Genomic DNA, 20,387 nt, shown 5'->3' with positions numbered 1-20,387 from the left:
CTCCCCAGGTCAGTAGGTGCCCAATATGCTACTGGAGATCAGTGGAGAAATAACTCCAGAAAGAATGAAGGGATGGACCCAAAGCAAAAAGAATACCCAGCTATGGATGTGACTGGTGATAGAAGCAAGGTCCAGTGCTGTAAAGAGCAATATTGCATAGGAACCTGGAATGTCAGGTCCATGAATCAAGGCACATTGGAAGTGGTCAAACAAGAGATGGCAAGAGTGAATGTTGACATTCTAGGAATCAGCGAGCTGAAATGGTCTGGAATGAGTGAATTTAACTCAGATGACCATTATATCTACTACTGCGGGCAGGAATCCCTCAGAAGAAATGGAGTGGCCATCGTGGTCAATAAAAGAGTCCGAAATGCAGTACTTGGATGCAATCTCAAAAACGACAGAATGATCTCTGTTCATTTCCAAGGCAAACCATTCAGTATCACAGTAATCCAAGTCTATGCCCCAACCAGTAACGCTGAAGAAGCTTAAGTTGAACGGTTCTGTGAAGACCTACAAGACCTTTTAGAACGAACACCCAAAAAAGATGTCCTTTTCATTATAGGGGACTGGAATGCAAAAGTAGGAAGTCAAGAAACACCTGGAGTAACAGGCAAATTTGGCCTTGGAATACAGAATGAAGCAGGGCAAAGACTAATAGAGTTTTTCCAAGAAAATGCACTGGTCATAACAAACACCCTTTTCCAACAACACAAGAGAAGACTCTCTACATGGACATCACCAGATGGTCAACATTGAAATCAGATTGATTATATTCTTTGCAGCCAAAGATGGAGAAGCTCTATACAGTCAACAAAAACAAGACCAGGAGCTGACTGTGGCTCAGACCATGAACTCCTTATTGCCAAATTCAGACTTAAATTGAAGAAAGTAGGGGAAACCACTAGACCATTCAGGTATGACCTAAATCAAATCCCTTATGATAATACAGTAGAAGTGAGAAATAGATTTAAGGGCCTAGATCTGATAGATAGAGTGCCTGATGAACTATGGACGGAGGTTCATGACATTGTACAGGAGACAGGGATCCAGACCATCCCCATGGAAAAGAAATGCAAAAAAGCAAAATGGCTGTCTTGGGAGGCCTTACAAATAGCTGTGAAAAGAAGAGAAGCAAAAAGTAAAGGAGAAAAGGAAAGATATAAACATCTGAATGCAGAGTTCCAAAGAATAGCAAGAAGAGATAAGAAAGCCTTCTTCAGCGATCAATGCAAAGAAATAGAGGAAGACAACAGAATGGGAAAGACTAGGGATCTCTTCAAGAAAATCAGAGATACCAAAGGAACATTTCATGCAAAGATGGGCTCAATAAAGGACAGAAATGGTATGGACCTAACAGAAGCAGAAGATATTAAGAAGAGATGGCAAGAATACACAGAAGAACTGTACAAAAAAGATCTTTACGACCCAGATAATCACGATGGTGTGATCACTGACTTAGAGCCAGACATCCTGGAATGTGAAGTCAAGTGGGCCTTAGAAAGCATCACTACAAACAGAGCTAGTGGAGGTGATGGAATTCCAGTTGAGCTATTCCAAATCCTGAAAGATGATGCTGTGAAAGTGCTGCACTCAATATTCCAGCAAATTTGGAAAACTCAGCAGTGGCCACAGGACTGGAAAAGGTCCGTTTTCATTCCAATCCCAAAGAAAGGCAATGCCAAAGAATGCTCAAACTACCGCACAACTGCACTCATCTCACACGCTAGTAAAGTAATGCTCAAAATTCTCCAAGCCAGGCTTCAGCAATATGTGAACCGTGAACTTCCTGATGTTCAAGCTGGTTTTAGAAAAGGCAGAGGAACCAGAGATCAAATTGCCAACATCTGCTGGATCATGGAAAAAGCAAGAGAGTTCTAGAAAAGCATCTATTTCTGCTTTATTGACTATGCCAAAGCCTTTGACTGTGTGGATCACAATAAACTGTGGAAAATTCTTCAAGAGATGGGAATACCAGACCACCTGATCTGCCTCTTGAGAAATCTGTATGCAGGTCAGGAAGCAACAGTTAGAACTGGACATGGAACAACAGACTGGTTCCAAATAGGAAAAGGAGTTCGTCAAGGCTGTGTATTGTCACCCTGCTTATTTAACTTCTATGCAGAGTACATCATGAGAAACGCTGGACTGGAAGAAACACAAGCTGGAATCAAGATTGCCAAGAGAAATATCAATAACCCCAGATATGCAGATGATGCCACCCTATGGCAGAAAGTGAAGAGGAACTCAAAAGCCTCTTGATGAAAGTGAAAGTGGAGAGTGAAAAAGTTGGCTTAACGCTCAACATTCAGAAAACGAAGATCATGGCATCCAGTCCCATCACTTCATGGGAAATAGATGGGGAAACAGTGGAAACAGTGTCAGACTTTATTTTTTGGGGCTCCAAAATCACTACAGATGGTGACTGCAGCCTTGAAATCAAAAGACGCTTACTCCTTGGAAGGAAAGTTATGACCAACCTAGATAGCATTTTCAAAAGCAGAGACATTGCCAACAAAGGTTCGTCTAGTCAAGGCTATGGTTTTTCTTGTGGTCATGTATGGATGTGAGAGTTGGACTGTGAGGAAGGCTGAGCGCTGAAGAATTGATGCTTTTGAACTGTGGTGTTGGAGAAGACTCTTGAGAGTCCCTTGGACTGCAAGGAGATCCAACCAGTCCATTCTGAAGGAGATCAGCCCTGGGATTTCTTTGGAAGAACTAATGCTAAAGCTGAAACTCCAGTACTTTGGCCACCTCATGGGAAGAGTTGACTCATTGGAAAAGACTCTGATGCTGGGAGGGAAAGGGGGCAGGAGAAGAAGGGGACAACAGAGGATGAGATGGCTGGATGGCATCACTGACTCGATGGATGTGAGTCTGAGTGAACTCCGGGAGTTGGTGATGGACAGGGAGGCCTGGCATGCTGCGATTCATGGGGTGGAAAAGAGTCGGACACGACTGAGCGACTGATCTGATCTGATCTGATCTGAAGCTTCAGTTTCCTCATCTGTAAATGGCGATGGTGATCCTTGTCTCACAAGTGTTAACGTAGATGATGTAATGTATTAGGACCACTGAGCTAAAATTTCGGAGAAGGCCGTGGCAACCCACTCCAGTGCTCTTGCCTGGAAAATCCCATGGACTGAGGGGCCTGGTGGGCTGTAGTCCATGGGGTCACTAAGAGTCGGACACGACTGAGTGACTTCACTTTCACTTTTCACTTTCATCCATTGGAGAAGGAAATGGCAACCCACTCTAGTGTTCTTGCCTGGAGAATCCCAGGGACAGAGGAGCCTGGTGGGCTGCCGTCTTTGGGGTTGCACAGAGTCAGACATGACTGAAGCAGCTTAGCAGCAGCAGCAGCTCAAATTTGGATGTAAATAAAATGAACTTTGTGGCAGCGGCTGTGGTTATTATTAATTTTCCTAAATCATGATTGTTAGGTTTTTTCAGATGATTTCTGTATCTGTCTTTCTGTTCTTCCTTCATGTCCTTAATTTCCAGTTTTTTCCCTAGTTGATCATAAAACTAACCTCATCTTTAAATTCTAATGTTGATAATTTGCTGCCACCTACAGGCTAATATGATAAAAACAGACATGTAATTACTAGCTTTCTTAGACTGTGAGCATAAAATCTCAAGGTCATTTTGGTAGTCTCAAAGCTAACTGTGGACAATCCCAGAACCCCGTTTCCTGAGCCACTTATTTTCCCTGGTAGTTCAACTAAATTCTTGATTAGTATTAATAGAATCATCTTAGATTATTTTTGGAATTGAACAGTTATTCATAAAGCATTATTAGATATTATTATTATCATCATCCCCCATAAGCAGATTTACAAAATAGTGTTTATTAAAAACACAAAAGAATATTTGTTATTTAAGGTAAGTTTAGCACCTGAGTTTAGTTGGGCTTTGTTGCATCCTAGTGAACTTGAGACATCTGAGCAAAACATTACGTTAAAAATAAAATTAAGGATGTTTATACTGAACTCTCAGAAAAGGCAGTGGCACCCGACTCCAGTACTCTTGCCTGGAAAATCCCATGGACGGAGGAGCCTGGTAGGCTGCAGTCCATGGGGTCACGAAGAGTCGGACATGACTGAGCGACTTCACTTTCACGTTTCACTTTTATGCATTGGAGAGGGAAATGTCAACCCACTCCAGTGTTCTTGCCTGGAGAATCCCAGGGATGGGGGAGCCTGGTGGGCTGCTGTCTACGGGGTCGCACAGAGTCGGACACGACTGAAGTGACTTAGCAGCAGCAGCATACTGAACTCTGTTGTGGTGCTTACTCTCTTGCCTTGTACGATTGCTGCCTGTATGCTTCTCTTCCATTCTCCTGCTTAAGCTTCTTTTTCTAATAACCTGGTACATGGGATCCATTTGCAAGCATACATGGTCCGTCCTCAGTGGTTTCTTTTTCTCTTTTTGGCTGCACCATGAGTCTTGTGAGATCCTAGTTCCCTGATCAGGGATTGAAATCAGGCCCTCAGCAGTGACAGCACAGAGTCCTAACCTCTGTACCACCAGGGGGTTCCCTCCTCTGTGGTTTCTGACTGTACATAGTACAGCATCTTGGCAGTCTGATTTGGCTCCAGCTTCCAGTGCCAGATATCAGAGGATGGGTCCAGTAAGGTTTATGTGCTAACTATGGGGTTGAATTTTGCCTTGAAAATAACAGGGAACCACTAAAGGAACCACTTTAAGCCAGAGAGTGACTTGATAAGATTTTGATCATGACTTGGGCAATCCATTTTCAGATATGTTGGAGGGACCTGCAGAAGCAACTATTCATTGAGCCTTTCCATCCACTGACTGTAGCTGTCACATCGTTTCTGCATGAGAGGACTTAATCATATCCTATTCACCACTCCAGTTTTTTAACTGTTTTATTTGTATTACTTTTATGCCTTTAACAATTCTGTAAACATCTTTCAGGTAGGCACTGTTATGCTATTGATTGTTGTCATTTTAATTATCAACTGCTATTGTGCAGTGAATATACAATAGACTGGGAGCAAGTGTCTTTGTACCTTTTACTCAGTGGACGTATGGACATAGGGATGGATACTTCTGGGCTTGCCATGGTGCTTGCTGCTTGTTGAACAGCAGGCTTGTTCTCTCTCCTTCATCTCTGCCCACCTGCTAAGTCTGTCGTCTGCTGCCTGGCATCTTGCTTTGGGCGGGTGCCACATTGCCACTGTGGTTGAGCTAGCCCTTCCCAGAAGTGGACGTGGGGGCTGGTATGATTACTGTAACACTTACTGGTGGAAAGAGGCGAAGAGCAGGAAGAGAAGGAGACCTTTCCCTGGTTCCCTCTGCAAAAGAGCTTTTGCCATGGGACTTCCCTCCTGGTCCAGTGGTTAAGACTTCGCCTTCCAATGCAAGAGGTGCAGGTTCAATCCCTGGTCGGGGAGCTGGGATCTCACATGCCTCGTGGCTAGAGGACCAAAGCATAAAACAGAAGCAATATTATAACAAAATCAATAAAGACTTAAAAAAAAAAAGCTATTGTCAGAGGAGACTGAAAATCCCAAACCATGGAAATGGATGGCAAAACAGTGACTATGGAAAGGTGATCGAGGCCTTGTTTCAGGTGTAAAATTTAAGGGGGCATCGAAAAGCTCTGCAGTCCAGATAAGTATTTTGTTAATGCATTATTTTAAGAAATTTAAAATGGAAGAAATTCATGATGAACAAGGGCTTCCCCTGTGGCTCAGTGAGAAAGAATCTGCCTACAGTGCAGGAGATGAGGGTTTGATTCCTGGATCCAAAAGATCTGGAGGAGGGCATAGCAACCCACTACAGTATTCTTGCCTGGAGAATCTCATGGACAGAGGAGCCTGGCGGGCCACAGTCCATGGGGTCACAAAGAGTCAGATGTGACTAAGCATCCATGCATGATGAACAAAATACTAACATTTTAAATAAAGACAAGATCTGAAACAGTGTTATGATAAGCCACTCTTGGAACCTGAGGAAAAAGGAAAAATCAGCCATACTGAGCCTATCTGTTTAAGAATTTGATATTTTGTTCATCATGGACTCTTTGAATTAACTTTTATTTTTTAAAAAATGTTGCATTAAAATATTAAAATTATTTATATTGAATTAACTGCCCTCGTAAATTCTGCACTTAAGGTTCAGGGGCCTCACTGAACTTGCCCTTAGCCTTGTACTTGGTTGGTTGGGCAGAAGAAGGGGGAGTTGCTGAGAGTCAGGTGCCTCCCTGGCTGCCCTCTGGAAATACAGAATTCTTTCTGGTGGATGGGTAGACGCTGGCTGTTATTTCAGGGCAGTGGGTGTGGCAGGATTGGTCTTAAATGATGTAGAAAGCTTTTATATGGGTGTTGGTCATTTTTCTGAATATATTGTGTTTGCCAAAAGGTTCATTTGGATTGTTCTATAAGATGTTACAGAAAAACTCGGAAGAACTTTTTGGCCAACCCTAGATAAATTAGGAGCTTCCCTGGTGGCTCAGTGGTAAAGAATCTGCCTGCCAGTGCAAGAGACTTGGGTTCAAGCCCTGGATTGGGAAGATCCCCTGGAGTAGAAAATGGCAGCCCACTCCAGTATTCTTGCCTGGAAAATGCTCTGGACAGAAGAGCCTGGCAGGCTGCAGTCCCTGGGGTTGCAAAGAGTTGGATATGATTTGGTGACTTATCACGTGTGCATATAAATTAGGATTTTATTCTAAAGGGTTATCTGGATGAGGCATATTTTTTTAATTTTATATTTTAAACTTTTTATTTTGTATTGGGGTGCAGCTGATTAACAGTGTTGTGATGGTTTCAGGTGAACAGGGAAGGGACTCAGTCATACATATATATACACATTCTCCCCCAAACTCCCCTCTCATCCAGGCTGCCACATAACACTGAGTAGAGTTCCATGTGCCATACAGTAGGCCCTTGTTGTTTATCCATTGTAAATGAAGCAGTGTGTACATGTCCATCCCAAACTCCCAAATTATCCTTTTCCCTTTTCCTTCCCTCTGGCAACCGTAAGCTTGTTCATGAAATTTGAGTGGATGAGTGCGTGCATGCTAAGTCATTTCAGTCATATCCGACTCTTTGTGACCCTATGGACTGTAGTCTGCCAGACTCCTCTGTCTGTGGAATTCTCTTGCCTGGAGTGGAGGAAACATATTTTTAAAAAGTTACAAGAAGATGTCTCCCACTTCCACTAGGGAAAGAAATGGAATACACTTTCTTTAGGCTATTCTTCACTGAGGCTGTAAGAGTTAAATCTGACTAGTAGAGGAAGCTAAAGACATTTACAGTCTCCTTCTGTGAATATTAGTCATGCTGATTTACTAGTTAAGCATTTAAAGTCTTGGCAAGATCTCATTCTTGGTCTCTTAACTCTTCTGCTTTGTAGTAAGTATATTGTGACTGGAGAAATGAACAGAAGCTGAGAGAATGCTGTATTTTCTAAATTCCTATTTTGAAAGAGTGTAATTTGGTGGGTTTTAGTAGTTACCTCATAAGTTGTTTTTTTTTTTTCCCCTTGTCCTTTTCTAGGAGAGCCAGGCCTTTTGAAAGCAGGAAGATGAGATATGGCACTTACCTCATTGGCTTTCTTCTGGCTGGGGCTGTGAAGGAGTCCAAAGGAAAATTTTACTTAGCTTTCATACTTTACAAACTTTTTTTTTTTTTGCCTTCAACAAGGTCTGCTGAGAACAGACCCAGTACCTGAGGAAGGAGAAGATGTTGCTGCCACGATTGGTGCCACCGAGACTCTGTCAGAGGAGGAGCGAGAGGAGCTGAGAAGAGAACTTGCAAAGGTAAAGGAGCCATCCTTCTGGAGCTTCGTTTTGCACTTAAAATATGTCATTATTTGTTTTTCTAAAGTACCTGGTGATACTGTATAGTCAGTTTCAGGGGAGAGAAAGCAATGTGTGTTTACTCACCCTAGAGAGCTGGAGTGAGGAGGAGGAAATGGGAACATGTGAGACCAGTTGGTTTTTAATACGAGGAAGGGTATTTATGGGTAAAGTGGGTCTGAGAAGTAGAGTGTGAAGTCGGAAATGGATGAGGGCCGCTAGTGAATGTCTTCTAAGTGACCTCACTAGCCCTGATGCACTTCTTTCAGTTGCTTTGGTGACTTCTTTCTACCTTTGGCAATGTTGTGGATAGAAGTTCTTTGAATTTTCTTTCCATTCCTCATTCTCTCCCTTCCTCTTTTTAAAATTTTTTTTAAAATCAACCATTTCAAAGTGTACAGCTGAGTAGCATTTAGCAAACTCACGATGTTATGCAACTGTCATTTCTATCCAGACATTTTTACCACGTCCAAGGGAGACCCCATACTCACTAAGCTGGCATGCCCACTCTTCCCTCCCTCATTCCCTGGCAACAACTAATTGCTTTCTCTCTCTACGGATTTAACTATTCTGGATATTTCATTCCAATGCAGTCACTTAGCATGTGATTTCTGGTATCTGACTTGGTTCATTTAGCATAATATTTTCGAGGTTCATTCTTGTTGAGCTTGTATTGGTACTTCACTGCTTTTTAATGGCTGAATAATATTCTCTTGTATGTATCTATTATATTTTGTTTATCTGTCCATCTGTTGAGTGGTTATTTGGGTGGTTTCGACCTTTTAACTATTGTAGATACTGAGCTAAGGAATATTTGTGTAAAAGTACTTGTTTGAATACCCATTTCCAATTCCTTTGGGATATACCCAGAAGTAGAATTGCTCATCACATGGTAATTCCATGTTTAACTTTTGTTTTCCAGAATTGCCAAGCTGTTTTCACAGCAGGGTTGCCATTTTACATTCCATCACCAGCTTCTCTACATCCTTGCCACGTTTTTTATTTTCAGTCTTTTTGATTATAGCCGCCTTAGTGACTGTAAAATGGTATCCTGTTGTGCTTTTGGTTTGTATTTCACTAATGAATAAGATATTGAGCATCTTTTCCTGGGCATATTAGTCATTTACATACCTTTTTTGGAGAAAGTCTATTCAAATCCTTTCCCACATTTATAAAACATTATTTGTCTTTTTGTTGTTGAGGTAGAAGAGCTTTTTATATATTTGGATACTAGATCCTTTATCAGATATATTAACTGCAAATATTTTCTCCCATTCCATACATTCTTTTCACTTTCTTCATCCTGTCATAATGCACAAAAGTTTTAAATTCTGTGATGAAGTCCAATTTTTTTTTCTTTAGTTGCTTGCTCTTTTAGCATTATATCTAAGGATCCATTTCCAAAACTAGATCATAAAGATTTACACAATATTTTCTTCTAAAGCTTATATTTAAGCCTGTGGTCCATTGAGTTAATTTTTATATATGGTTTGTGGTAGGGTTCAATTTCATTCTTTCACATGTGAAGGTTTTTTAGTACTATTCATTGAAGAGACTATCAGTGAATGCTCTTGGCATCCTTGTCAAAAATCAGTTCGTGTATATGTAAAGGTTTATTTCTGGATTCTCAATTCTGATATATTCATCTATATGTCTGTCCTCCTGAGAGTACCACATTCTTGATTACTATAACTTTGTAGTAAGTTTTAAAATCGAGAAGTATGACCTTTTCACCTTTTTCTCCTTTGTCAAAATTGTTGTTTAAAGTCTCATGCAATTCTATATTAATTTTTAGAATCTACACTTCCCCCCACACACCAAAAAATGCCATTGGGATTTAGATAGGATTATTACTGAATCTAAGGATTGATTTGGGGGAGTATTGTATTATTACAATACAATAAGATTGTAATCATCTTAACAATATTAAATCTCACAATCCATGAACATGGAGTGTCTTTCCACTTATTTAGGTCTTCTCTAGCTTAGCAATGTTTTGTAGTTTTCAGGGCACAAGTCTTATACTTCCTTAGTTACCTTTATTTTGAAGTTTTTTTTATTCTTTTGATGTGATTATAAACAGAATTTTCTTAATTTACTTTGAGATTTTTCATTGCTACTGTGTAGAAATATTAATACAACTGAAGTTTGCATATTAATCTTATATCCTGCAGCATTGCTGAACTTGCTTATTAGCTCTATTAAATTTTTTGTGAATTATTTAAGAATTTTCTCTATATAACATAATGTTATCTGCAGTCAAAAGTAGTTTTACTCTTCCTTTCCATTTTAGTTGGCTTTTATTTATTTTTCTTCTCTATTGCTCTGGCTGAAACCTCCAGTTCTATGTTGAATGACAGTGGTGAAAGTGAGCATCCTTGTCTTGTTTCTAGTCTTAGGGGAAATACTTTCAGTCTTTCATCATTCAGTGTGATGATAACTCTTGGTTTTTATAAATACACTTATTCATATTAAGGAAGTTCCCTTCTATTCATAGTTTGTTCGGTGTTTTTATCATGAAAGGGTCCTGGATTTTGTCAAATGCTTTTCTTCACTTATTAAGATGATCGTGCATTTTTTCCCTTCATTCTATTAATATGGTATATTACATTAATTGATTTTCATATTTTGCATCATCCTTACATTCCTAGAATAAATTCCACTTTATCCTAGGTGTATATATTCTAGGCCTTGATGTATAATCCTTTTAATATGGTTTTGGATTTGGTTTGCTGGTATTTTACTAAGTATTATTGCACCTATATTCATGAGAGATCCACTTGCAATTTTCTTTTCTTATATCTTTGTCTGCTTTTTGTATCATGGTAATGGCTGGCCTCTTGGAATGGAAGTTTTCCATTCTCTTTTGTGGAAGAATTTGAGAAGGATTGGCTTAAATTCTTCTTTAAGTGTTTAGTAGAATTCACCAATGAAGCCTTCTTGTTTTGAACTTTTATTTGTTGGGAAATTTTTAATTATTCATTCAGTCTTTTTATGTGTTATAAGTCTGTTCAGACTGTCTATTTTTTCTTGGTCAGTTTCAATCATTTTGTGAATTTCTAGGAATTCATTCATTTCATTTAGGTTATCTAGTTTATTGGCATATAATTGTTCATAATATTCTCTTACAATCTTTTTATTTCTATAAGGTTGGTAGTGTTGTCACCACTTTCATTTCTGAGTTTAGTTATTTGCATCTTCCTTTTTTTTACCTTCTGTCAGTCTGACTAGAGGTTTGCCAATTGCATTGTTCTTTCTAAAGAACAGCTTTGATTTCATTGATTTTTCACTATTGATTTTCTGTTCTTTATTCTGTTTATCTTTAATCTTTAATTTAATCTTTAATTCCTTTCTTTTTGTTAGCTTTGGCTTTAGTTTGCTCTTCTTTTCCTCATTCTGTAAGAGTGTACAGTTAGGTTATCGATTCGAAATATTATTTTTTAATGTAGGCATTTACAGCTATAAATTTCCCTCTGAGCACTATTCTTACTACATTTCATAAGATTTAATATGTTGTGTATTTGTTTTCATTTGTCTCAAAGTATTTTCTAATTTCTTTTTGATTTCTTCTTTGACCCATTGGTGGCTTAAGAGCATGTTGTTTAACTGGATAAATTTATAAATTTTCTAGTTTTCCTTTTGTTTCTGGTTTCTAGATTTATTCCATTATGGTTGGTCAAGATATTTTGTATGATTTTAAATTTATTGAGATTTGTTTTGTTGCCTAATGATATGCTTTGTCCTGGAGAATGTTTCATGTACGTTTGAAAAGAAGGTGTATTCTATTGTTTTGGGGTGAGGTGTTCTGTTTATAGTTGGTTTATAGTGTTCAGATCTTCTGTTTCCTTATTTGTTCTATCTACCTCTTTCCATCAGCTTTTATAAACTAGGTGGGGATAGGATGGGTAAGGCAGATTGGTGATAAGCCCCATCAGGAGAGTAAGAGTGAAAAATACAGAGTATTTGGTATTAGTACATGCCTAATACTGTTATTTTGAAAAGAGAAAACAAAAATACTTTTTACACAAGTTGCACATGTTGATCGTAAAAACAAAAAGCACTGAAGAAAAGCAAAATTACCTTTACAGCATAAAAGTTTTAGATTATCTGTTTGCAGACTTTTTTCTATGTGTGTATTGCTATAACATTTCAGTATTTTAAGAAGACATCAGAATACACATTTATAACTTTTCTTCACTTAATTGAATTTCAAAAAAAATTTTGTGACAGTAAATGATCTCCTACAATTTCATTTTAAATTGGTGTAGAATAGCCTGTTTTTTAAATTGCTGCAAGCCCATTTTTAATTAATGGACATATCATTTAATTAATGGGCATATCATTTCAGTTATTTCCTTTTTTTGCTATTATAAACAGTATTTTGATGGAGATACATATAATCCTTTAGGCACCTCTTTAATTAGTTCTTTTTTAAAATTCTGTTACTTTTGGTTGTGCTGGGTCTTTGTTGCTTTGCTTGGGCTTTCTCCGGTTACAGTGAGTAGGAGCTACTCCTTGTTGTGGTGCTTGGGCTGTTGACTGCGGTGGTTCTGTTGTTGCAGAGCACAGGTTCTAGGCACACGGGCTTCAGTAGTTGCGGTGCACGAGCTTAGTTGCTCTGTAGCGAGTGGAATCTTCCCGGACAAGGAATCGAACCTATGTCCCCTGCATTGGCAGACAGATTCCTATCCACTGTGCCACCAGGGAAGTCCTTTCATTAGTTCTTTAGAATAAATTCCTAGAAGTATTAATAGAATCCCTGGGCCTACTGGGTGTTAAGAACACAGTCATTACCATGTACACCAACAAAGCCAAAACGCTAGCCAGAAGATTTCTCATAGTATGTGAGAGAACAGTTTTTCCAAATCCTTGCAGCCCTCAGTATGATTATTTCATTATCAATGATATTAACTTAATAGTAATAGCAACTAATATTCACAGACTATTGCTGCATGGCAAGCACACACTACTTGCTGTGTGGCTGAACTCTTCACAGTCATTTTCTCATTAATCCTCATAACAGTGTTATGAGGCAGATATTACTGTTTTTATGGTTTGACGGAGAAAAAAACAGAGATCTAAATCTCCCATTGGATTATGTAATGTTATTTAACAAGTTATCAGACATATGCTTTGTGAACACTTTCTCCCATTCTATAGGTTTTCCTTTTCACTCTTTGAAGCACACAAGTTTTTAATTTTGAGGAAGTTGAATTTGTTTTTCCTTTAGTGACTTGTGCTTTAGTTGTTACTTGTCAGAAACCATTGCCTAATCCAAAATTATGAAGATTAAGGTCAAAGGTCTTACATTACAACATTGGGTCTTGTGTCCAGGTCCTCATGAACTCTGATGTGTGTGCTTACTTTTTTATTTGTATAGTATTTATACTCAATCAGAAATTTATACAATTTTTATGAAAACTCCATGAGATATGGCAGATATATTCTTTGCATGCTTGTGTGCTATGTCTCTTCAGTCATGTCCAACTCTTTGCAGCCCTATGAACTTTAGCCTGCCAGGCTCCTCTGTCCATGTGATTCTCCAGGCAAGAATGTTGGAGAAGGTTGCCATTCCCTTTTTCAGGGGATCTTCCTGACCCAGGGATCAAACCTGAATCTCCTGTGGCTCCTCTATCACAGGCAGATTCTTTACCACTGAGCTACCATGGAAGCCCATACTCTTACTTTACCTCTCATCATATATAGATTATGCTATCATAATAAAATATGATAATAATGATCCTAATAATTAGATGTAATAAAATCATTTGGGGCTTCCCTGGTAGCTCAGATGGTAAAGCATCTGCCTGCAATGCGGGAGACCTGGATTCGATTCCTGGGTCGGGAGATCCCCTGGAGAAGGAAATGGCATTCCACTCCAGCACTCTTATTTAAAACATGATAATTTTCTGTTTTTTATGTTAGAGTTACTGCTTGAAATAGTTGTAGAAATTAAGAGATAAAAATCTCCTCCATCCATTTTTTTAAACTTCTTTTTGAGATGTAATTTACATTAAATTTCATTCTTTTAATGTGTATAGTTCATTGTATATTCACAAGTTTATACAAGTATCAGTACTATTTAATTCTAAAACATTTCCTCACCCTCAAAGAAATCCTGTTCCCGCCAGTGTTCACCCCAGTCCTCCCTGCCTCAGTCCCTGGCAGCCACTAATCCACTTTCTGTTTCCATAGATTTGCCTGTTCAAGGGATTTCTTATAAATGGAATCAAACAACACGTGGTCTTTTGTGACAGGCTTCTTTCATTTAATATAATGTTTCCAAGGTTCATCAATATTGTAGTACCTATCAGTACTTCATTCCTTTTTATGGCTGAATAATGTTCTATTGTGAAAGTATACACCACATTTTGTTTATCCATTCATTAGCTGTTGGACACTTAGATTGTTTCCACTTTTTGACTGTCATGAGTAATACTTCTCTGAACATTCATGTACAGGTTTTTGGGTGAACATATGTTTTCAGTTCTCCTGTTTTGTACCTAGGAATGAAATTTGTGGATATGGCAACTCCATGTTTAACTTTTTGAGGAACTGTCATGCTATTTTGCTGCCAAACTGTGCGATTGTGCATTCCAATCAGCAGTGTATGAGGGTTTCAATTTCTCTACACCCTTGTCAGTGCTTGATATTATTTGTCTTATTGGTATTGTTTGTCTTACTGATTATTGAACACCATACTAGTAGGGATAAAGTGGTGTCTTACTTGAACTTTTCTAATTACGAATGAATGGTATTGGTGATCTTTTCATATGATTATTGGTCATTTATATATTTCTTTGGTGGAATGTCTATTTAAATCCATTATCCATTTTAATTGGATATTTGCTTTTCTATTATTGAGCTGTGTTTTTTTAATATATTTTGCATACTAGACCCTTATCAGATTTGTAATTTGAAAACATTTTCCCAATTCTGTTAGCTATCTTTTTACTTTTATGATGGTATCCTTTGAAGCACATCAGTTTTAAAATTTGACGATATTGGTTTGTTTTTTGGTTTTCGTGCTTGAGGTATCATATCTAAGAGATGTTGCCTAATCTGAGATTATTTAGATTTACCTCTCTATTTTCTTCTTAAAGTTTTATAGTTTAGCTTTTTCACTTAGATTTCTCTGATCCATCTTAATACATATGGTCTGACTTAGGGGTCCCACTGCATTCTTTTGCATATGGAAATTCAGTTGTCCTAGCACCATTTGTGGAATAAAATTATTCTTTTCCACTGAATTGCTTGGTATCTTTGTTGAAAATCAGTGGACCATAAATGTATGGGTTTATTTCTGGACTCTCAAGTCTACCACACAATCTTGATTACCATAGCTTTGTAGTAACTTTTCTACTCATTATTCTGTTTTTCTTGATTCATGTCAGAGATTCTTGTGTGTGTATGTATACACACACACACACACACACACACACACACACACACAAATGTTGAATTAAGAAATTGTCGCTCTAGTGTGCTGAGATTGAGCTAGGTATGTTAGCACACAATTATCAACAAAAGCAGGAAATATATTGGGTCATGTATTGTTCAGAAAGATTTATAGTGGTCTTTCTTTCCAAGTTTCATTAGGGCAAGTGAATACTTCAGAGATGTGTCAAGGGGTACAAAACTTAACATTTAAGTCTACTCCTTGAAGTATGTGAACATTTGTAATTAAGGTAAAGAAAAGTATTAGAAAGCTAACAATGTGCAATGAGAATTAGCCAGTAAACTGAGAAGTGGAGTCAGAAAACCTGCATTAAAATTCCGATTCCTGCGTTATTAGCTTAGTGACTTGCAGCAAATCATTTAATTTGCTTGATTTTAAACCTTATTCATTCATACATTTATTGTTGCGTTTTGTGACTTCCAAAAACAGATATAATTTGTGGAGTCCTATCTTATAGACCGGAGAAGGCAATGGCAACCCACTCCAGTACTCTTGCCTGGAAAATCCCATGGATGGAGGAGCCTGGTAGGCTGCAGTCCATGGGGTCACTAAGAGTCGGGATCTTAGAGACTGTGTTAGTTGCTCAGTTATGTCTGATTCTTTGCAACCCCATGAACCCCATGTAGCTCACCCCCATGGAACCCATGTAGCCTGCCAGGCTCCTCTATCCATGGAATTTTCTAGCCAGGAATACTGGAGTGGGTTGCCATTGCCTTCTCCAGGGTATCTTCCTGACCCAAGGATCGAACCCAGGTCTCCTGTATCACAGGTAGCTTCTTTACTGTCTGAGCCACCAGGGAAGCTCGGAGTCATATAAGCATGGATGATTATCTTTGTTCTGGACCTGTATTCTAATTAATGCCATCTTAGAGTATGTTATTTGGGGGTTTTTTTGGCAGCCACATCACTTTTGATTTATTCTTCTTTCCTTTTGCTGAGTGCTCTTAGTTCACTTAATAATACTCTATTTTGTTTTTAAAGGCCATGCTGTCTTTGAACCCATGGAAGTGTTGTGTAGGTCAAGACTGAGATATGGCTTTGCAATAAGCCTAGAGAAGCTTCCTTCTGAGGGTCTTGAATATTAATGAACGTACAGTCATCCCTCAGTGTCTGCAGGGGGTGGGTTCCAGGAACCCTGTGAATATCAAAATCCACAGATGCTCAAGTCCCTTATATAAAATGGTATAATATTTGCATATAACCTATGCACGTCCTTCCATGTGTTTTAAATAATCCCTAGATTACTTATAATACCTAGTGCAATGTAAATGCTATGTAAATACCGTATAAATGCTATGTAAATAATTGCCAGTACATGGCAGTTTCAAGATATTGCTTTGTGAAACTTTCTGGAACTTTTTTCCCCTGAATATTTTCAGTCTGCAGTTGGTTGCATCTGTGGGTGTGGAACCTGTGGATACGGAGGACCAACTATACTTCAGGGACCCAAGTTTTTTGACTTCTGGGACAGAAGTCTTGGGTGTCTGTTTCTCTCTGTGGGTCTCCCCTTTCCCTCTATTTTCCTAGCTGTGCCTTTTCCTCTACTCTTTTTTTTTTTTTTTTTTGCTTCATAGCTTCTGTTTATAGTTTTGGCCTCCTCGAGTATATTTAGGCTTCTGTAATATTACATAATCTCGCTGTGCCCCACCTGTCCTTCAGGGCTTCTTTATCCAAGTCTTTTCAGTTTCTCCTCCCAATGTGATCTTAGTTTCTCAAACTGCATTCCTGAATGAGACTGTGATTATTCGAGCATCCCTTGGCACATCAGGCAGTTCACTGGCTAGTAGCCACTTGATGGGTCAGGAGCCTATTTCTAACCACCAAGCTGAGGCTGGTCAGTCCGCATCAGAGGGGCCCACACTTCTACAGGACTCTGGGAGAGAGTGTGTTTTATTTATGCCTGTGAGTTTGACAGGTACAAAGATTGACAGTATGAACTGTGATTTATATTGGAAGTATAAACGCATATGAGGCTTTCCTGGTAGTGCTAGTGGTTAAAACAAAACAAAACAAAACAAAACACCCATCTGCCAGTGAAGGAGACGAAAGAGACGTGTTCGACCCCTGGGTTGGGAAGATCCCCTGGAGGAGGGAATGGCAACCCACTCCAGTATTCTTGCCTAGAGAATCCTGTGGACAGAAGAGTCTGGCAGGTTATAGTCTATTGACTAGTGTCATAAAGAGTCGGACTCTACTGAAGGGACTTAGCATGTATGCATGCATAAACTTAAATGAAATATGCAATATGGCTGTGTTTTGATTTGGCATGGTTGTATGTATTTTGGTGGGAATTCAGATTGTTTGGGTGGTCGATCCCTGGGTCAGGAAGAACCCCCGGAGAAGGGAATAACTTCCCACTCCAGTCTTCTTCCCTGGAGAATCCCATGGACAAGAGAAGCCTGGTGGCTTACAGTCCATGGGGTTGCAAAGAGTTAGACACAACTGAGCGACTAACACTTTCACTTTTCACTTCAGATTTGTTTAACTTAATACATAAATGTGAGTTTGTATGGACATTCAAGCAGCAGTGTTCAGCTGGAAATGCAGACCCAGTAGTCAGAGTAGCTGTTAGAATAATTTGAATATTATCTGTGTAAAGGTTTGAACCCTGAACCTCTATGATAAAACTGAGTAAGGAAGTATAGGAAGAGGGGAGAGACTGAGAACAACTCAAGACTGAAATATAGAGAAGAGAGAAAAGCAGCTTTACAGGAGAGATCAACAAGCAACCCATTTGCTTAACATATTATTTTAAAAGAGGCAGAGAAATGAATCCAAAATGTTTTAAAATGACTGGAATTTTGAATATAATTTTGGGCTTATCATCTTAACTCTTTGACTTTATTCCTACCCCAACCCCGCTCCTTGCAGGTAGAAGAAGAAATCCAGACTCTGTCTCAAGTGTTAGCAGCAAAAGAGAAGCACCTAGCGGAGATCAAGCGGAAACTTGGGATCAATTCACTACAGGAACTAAAACAGAACATTGCCAAAGGGTGGCAAGATGTGACAGCTACATCTGCGTATGTGCCCTTGACCCTCCCTTTTTCTAGAGAACGTAGAGGACACTTTGCTCTTTTTGTCTGGAAGCGGGGAGGGGTGGAAAGGGACTGAGGAGGTTTCTGCAGCTTTTGTCTATACTGTGCGGGGCAACCTTCCCCACCATGCCTGTTCTCAAGTGTATCTGAGTCTTCTCCAACTGTTCTTTTGGACTGTTCTGGGGTATAGCGAGAAAACCAGCCTCCTATGTGAGTTGAAGAAATAAAATCTAAGCTCTTAAAATGTTATATACTGACTAACCAGATATATACATGAGTCACTTGGTCCTCAGAATAACCCAGTAGAGTGGGTAGTGAGATAGCCGTAGATAAGGAAACAGGATCAGATCAGTGTTGAGGTCACAAATCTCTCAAAGTCTGGAGGCACTGTTTGAACTAAGATCTGGCCAAGTGCAGAGCCAGTCTTTTTATTTTTTTTAACCCTGCTTTATACACAGCATGAGACTCTCTCAGGTCACCATCTCTGATGTGTGCCAATAGCAGAGGACCACCCCTTAATCTTCTGGTCTTTTTTGATCACATGGTTTTGGTACAGCATTATCAAGATGCAGCTCCATTTCCTGAGTCTCCAAAAGGTGTTCTCTATGCAGTCCCGTCTGCTGAGCTGGTGACCAGCACCAGCGAGGCTGACTGCTTCCTAATGTGGCAGTACGGGGGTACCCACCCGCTTTCTCCATATAAGTAGGCAGCAGAAGAACATGCAGGATGCCATTCCTTGTATCATCTTAAACATTTTCTCTTTTTCTCTTTTTTGGTATTTGATCTTGACAAGGTAAGTAAAAATGCCTGAACATCCCTTTCTACAATGTGGGCTTAACCTCTTTGGGATAAGAACCATACTCTTTTGTCTGGTTTAGTTTTTCCCTTCACTAATCCCTGAGTAAATGGGAGGAGTGGGGTGGTAAATTTTCTGCTTTTGTGCTACAGCAAATATCCCCCTTGAGTCATTTGAAGTGTTGTACCTTTTATGTACCCTGTTGAGAAGGCACCAGTTCTTATTTGGTAACTCTACGTATAGGGAGAACTGAAAAATCTCTTTATGCTGCCCCAAATTGATTTGGGTGATAAAAAGTACTCCTGGATCCCACCTTACTTCTGGTCCCTTTTTAGAAAATAAAGTTGTGAAAGAGATGTGAGGAATTTGATTTCATTTCTGTTTTGTTTAGCTTAAGTGAAAAAGGAAAAAAAAAATCAGAGATATAGTTTCATTTAACCTCTGGCCCATTTTGATCTTGGCTTCATAACTGTTTTTAACTCTTACCCAGATTTCTTCAGCCTTGCCTTTATGGGCCTTTCTGGCTGTCCTAGGGTGTTGCAAAAGATTGTGTTTGAAATGGTGGTTAAGTAAAAGATGATGTGATGATGTTGACTTGGCAGTCATAAAGAATTTTGGATATTCTATTTTTTTTTTTTCTTGAGAGTTCTCCAAGAGGTGGTGATCACTGAACTCTGCATAATGGATATTAGAAAGATTGTTGTTCAATCGCTAAGTCGTGTCCGACTCTTTGCAACTCCATGGACTGCAGCACGCCAGGCTTCCCTGTGTTTCACTGTCTCCCAGAGTTTGCTGCTGCATAGGGTCACAAAGAGTCAGGCACAGTTGAAGCAACTTAGCACACACACGTGTGTCCATTGAGTCGGTGATGCCATCTAACCATCTCATCCTCTGTCACCACATAATGGATATTGGAAAGGTTAGCTTACTTTCTTTGCTCTGTTCTTTTATAATTTAATATAGGTACAAGAAGACCTCTGAAACCTTATCTCAGGCCGGACAGAAGGCTTCAGCTGCTTTTTCGTCTGTTGGCTCTGTCATCACCAAAAAGCTGGAAGATGTAAAGTACGTCCTCATTTTTGCTTGCTTAATTAAGATGAGGCAGATTAAAATCTGTTATCGTGGTTGCATTTCTTTCCTGCCTGGTACTGGCTGATGTTGGACTCCCCCTGTTTGAGTGAGGAAGAGCCCTCCTTCAAACCAGGACCTGAAATGCATCCCTAAATCCTTCTAGGCATAGCCTTCAAACTGATTGTCTTATGAATACAT

At 39.2% G+C, this 20,387-nt stretch overlaps 1 protein-coding gene across 7 annotated transcripts in view; it reads left to right on the top strand.

Moving 5' to 3' along the window:
• TPD52 (tumor protein D52) overlaps positions 1-20,387 on the top strand; it is a 131,445-nt gene that overhangs the window by 91,259 nt on the left and 19,799 nt on the right. For all 7 annotated transcript variants that reach the window (XM_070802737.1, XM_070802736.1, XM_070802735.1 and 4 more), the window contains exons 2-4: positions 7,674-7,789; positions 18,159-18,307; positions 20,082-20,183. In XM_070802737.1, the coding sequence (XP_070658838.1) occupies positions 7,674-7,789; positions 18,159-18,307; positions 20,082-20,183 (367 nt within the window). The remainder of the gene's footprint in view (positions 1-7,673; positions 7,790-18,158; positions 18,308-20,081; positions 20,184-20,387) is intronic.

The sequence above is a fragment of the Bos indicus genome, chromosome 14 (genome assembly GCF_029378745.1).
Source record: "Bos indicus isolate NIAB-ARS_2022 breed Sahiwal x Tharparkar chromosome 14, NIAB-ARS_B.indTharparkar_mat_pri_1.0, whole genome shotgun sequence".
Taxonomy (NCBI): domain Eukaryota; kingdom Metazoa; phylum Chordata; class Mammalia; order Artiodactyla; family Bovidae; genus Bos; species Bos indicus.
This window is presented reverse-complemented; position numbering and strand designations above follow the sequence as displayed.